Source organism: Anneissia japonica, unplaced genomic scaffold, assembly GCF_011630105.1.
Source record: "Anneissia japonica isolate Jap-2015-1 unplaced genomic scaffold, ASM1163010v1 scaffold142_len1259957_cov175, whole genome shotgun sequence".
NCBI classification, from domain to species: Eukaryota; Metazoa; Echinodermata; class Crinoidea; order Comatulida; family Comatulidae; genus Anneissia; species Anneissia japonica.
In genome coordinates, this window is record NW_022684560.1 from 562,469 (window position 1) to 565,684 (window position 3,216).

The window sequence follows — 3,216 nt, forward strand, 5'->3', positions numbered from 1 at the left end:
GCATATTGTTTCAGCATACTGAGGAAATTAACAATATATAATTATTTTAGGCTGTTGATTGCTTTGAAAGGTTCAATTGTACTGAAGATTCTGAAAAACATTAACAAAAATATCCATCATCATCATTGTTGCTATCACCACATAATAATAATAATAATAATAATAATAATAATAATAATAATAATAACAATAACAATAACAATAACAATAATAATAATAATTCTATACAGTGAAAAAGAATATTCATCATAACACTACAGCGGCATCAAGATGATCCATGATTTTAAAAGAAAAAAATGTCTAGTTGGAAGTATTATTCACCTTCAATCATCATTCATCATCATCATTATTATCATCATTCCTCATTGTTATCAACATCATCATTATCTTCATTGTCATCATCATTACTATTATCATTCTTACCTGGTAACATTTACATCTCATTGCTGAAACCACCACCAATTATCAATATTTTTTAATCAATTCAAATTCTTCTCATACACTATAAAAATGATACTCATTGTCTTATTTATCATTATCATAGACATCATAATCCTCTTGTAATTACCCCTATTTGTTCTAAATATCAATACTATATTTCATCAATTAATATATTAATTACAGTAAAAATCTTTGCACTCAGATATTTTATGAAGACTTAACCTCAACATTTCCTCTGCATTACCAATCTTGACCTCAATATTTCCACTGACACCACAATTGTGGATTCTGCCCCTTCTTTTTTTAAGAACTTGTACATTTGTGTTTTTAATCACTGAGTATTTGTATCCTAAAGTGATGAAGTATATGATTTATGTATCTGTCTACAGTAGGCTCAACTCCAAGCACACCAGCTTCAGGACCACCAAGCAGCACCTTATCCAGCCCCATGTTTCCCAAACCAGTCAACTCATACGTGATGGGCTTGGCAACTCAAGATGTACAGGATTGGTGGCGAGAACAGTTACAGTATGACAGTGGATCTGAAGAAGACTAAGAAAGTTTAAAATTGGCAGTTGTGTTTTTTCGTTTTGTTTTTTGAAATGATATAATTTTATATTATTTATGTGTTTAATTAGTATTAGGCATTGTCTTCAGATAATTGTCCTAATGGGAAATTCTATAGGTAGTGTGCTCACTTGGCCTCAAGTTGGTAGAGCATTCGAACAGTAGTAGTAATATGCATCCCTATTATATTACCTTTTTTGTATTATTTAATTTAACTGTTTTATGTTTTTAACATATTTTGCAGCTTAGCCTCTTAGTTCAGTAGGTAGAGCAATAGAATGGTAATCAAAAAGGTCTTTTTTTGAATTCTAATATGGACAATACTTACATACATGTAGCCAATCTAAACCATGTGAACAACATGTTGAGTTTAATTAATTTTTATTAAAAAAAAAAAAACAGCAATTCTATGATATCCAGAGATATACTATCAGTCATTACATTTAAAATGTAACTTGGTGCTTTTAAAAAAATGTATATAGATAATGTGTATATAAATTAATATCATGCTTGGTAAGAGAGTAGATATATTTATTTCTTAAAACGTAACATTAATTTATGAACAACGTATTTTATTGTGTCACAGTTGCTTAAATTAGCTTTTAAACACAATATATTATATATTATAGAAACAGTTTTTAATAGTATTTATATTAATATAAGAATTTATATATTAAGGGCAATACTTGTAAAACCACCAACCACCAACAGTTATACAGTATTTGCGTGTAACTGGAATTAAACAGAAAAGAACGGTCCGAAAAATCAATAGTTTCCTATGTAGACTGTGCCGATATAGAGCCTAAACCTGTGTCGTTTTCTCAGTTTAAGATAATAATGTGGAGCAAAAATTAGTGATCATATTAAATAGTGATCGTCCTTATTTTAAATGTGACCTAACAAGGGCTTGATTTTATATTGAAGAGGAGGTAACTAAAGAACCTTGAATTCTTGGTATGACCACAATCAGTGACGTATCTAAGCAGCATCGGGGTGCACATCACCTGTAGAATTGCACCCACCCCCCCCCCCCCCCCCCAAAAAAAAACCAAAAAAACATCTGAGCAAATTGTGTATACTCAAGTACAGTAGTTGGAAATAACAACATCAATTTCATCTCATTATTTGAGCTGTTTCTCCCCGCCCCCTTCTTTTTTAGATTCGCCACTGAAAAGGTTCATAATTACAAGAACCATTATTCCTTTTTGTGTGACCAACACATGCCAGCTTGTGATGCATATACACTGCACCCTCAAATTTGAAACCACATTTGGAACTGCAAATTTGTGGTGACCTTGGGGTAAAGTTTCCAATTAGAGTGTAAGCTTTGTGTTAAAAGATGGAATTTTTGTATTAGTGGTTCAAAAATGGGGTCTCAAATTTCAGGATGAACTGTAGTTTCATCATGAGCACAGCATGCCCACAGTATAAGTATTAATAAAGGATACCAAAATACAACTTGTCTAAAAATAGTGCAATAGATGGAATGGCTTTATTGTAACCTTGTGTATTGTTTTGTATCATGTGTTTGTGAACATGGCAAAAATACAATGTATACTAATATTTAAACAAATTAAATAGTGTACTGTATGTTTTTAAGATCTCAAGAAAATGAATGCTTTATCATGTAATGTAATTTTCACAGAATTACTGAAATTACTTACTACTCTATATATTTGATTTGTATAAAATTTATGCTAAAAAATGAGCCTTGGTGCGTGGTTTCTTTGAAACCAACCTTTTCAACCTAGCTGATTAAATGCATTCACATATTAAACCCTTGTTTATGTTATACTAACTGACACATGTTGATACAGATGTAAAACTGTAGTTTATTTCTCATTTGTTAGCATTGATTATTAAGAACCAATATTAAGAACCAAATATGTTTGCTTATAGTGACTCGTTGAAGTAAGAATAAATATTTCACAAAAACATCGCTTTCGTTAATAGTTTGATTATTTTTATATTTTGTGGTAGAAAGTACAGAGAGTATGAAAATACCTGATAAACATTAGTAACGCCATTAAAACATTTAATTATTGTATGTACCTTTTATATTGGATACATAAACTGCTATGTGGAACTTTCGGAGAGATTCCGAGTTTAACTGAAAAAGAAAATTAACTGCTGGATTAACCAAAAAGAAAAAAAAAGTATTTCCTTTGTTAAGCACCTGTACATTTATTTATTCATTTTCAGTACCGT

At 30.4% G+C, this 3,216-nt stretch overlaps 1 protein-coding gene across 9 annotated transcripts in view; it reads left to right on the top strand.

The window, feature by feature from the left end:
- The window catches only part of LOC117106526 (sodium leak channel non-selective protein-like), a 54,505-nt gene extending 51,560 nt beyond the window's left edge, over positions 1-2,945 (top strand). For 7 of the 9 annotated variants that reach the window (XM_033247923.1, XM_033247899.1, XM_033247944.1 and 4 more), the window contains one exon: positions 831-2,945. In XM_033247923.1, the coding sequence (XP_033103814.1) occupies positions 831-997 (167 nt within the window). In that variant the 3' untranslated portion in view covers positions 998-2,945. The remainder of the gene's footprint in view (positions 1-830) is intronic. The other 2 variants (XM_033247916.1, XM_033247930.1) reach the window with 1 other exon arrangement.
- Positions 2,946-3,216: the final 271 nt, after the last annotated feature.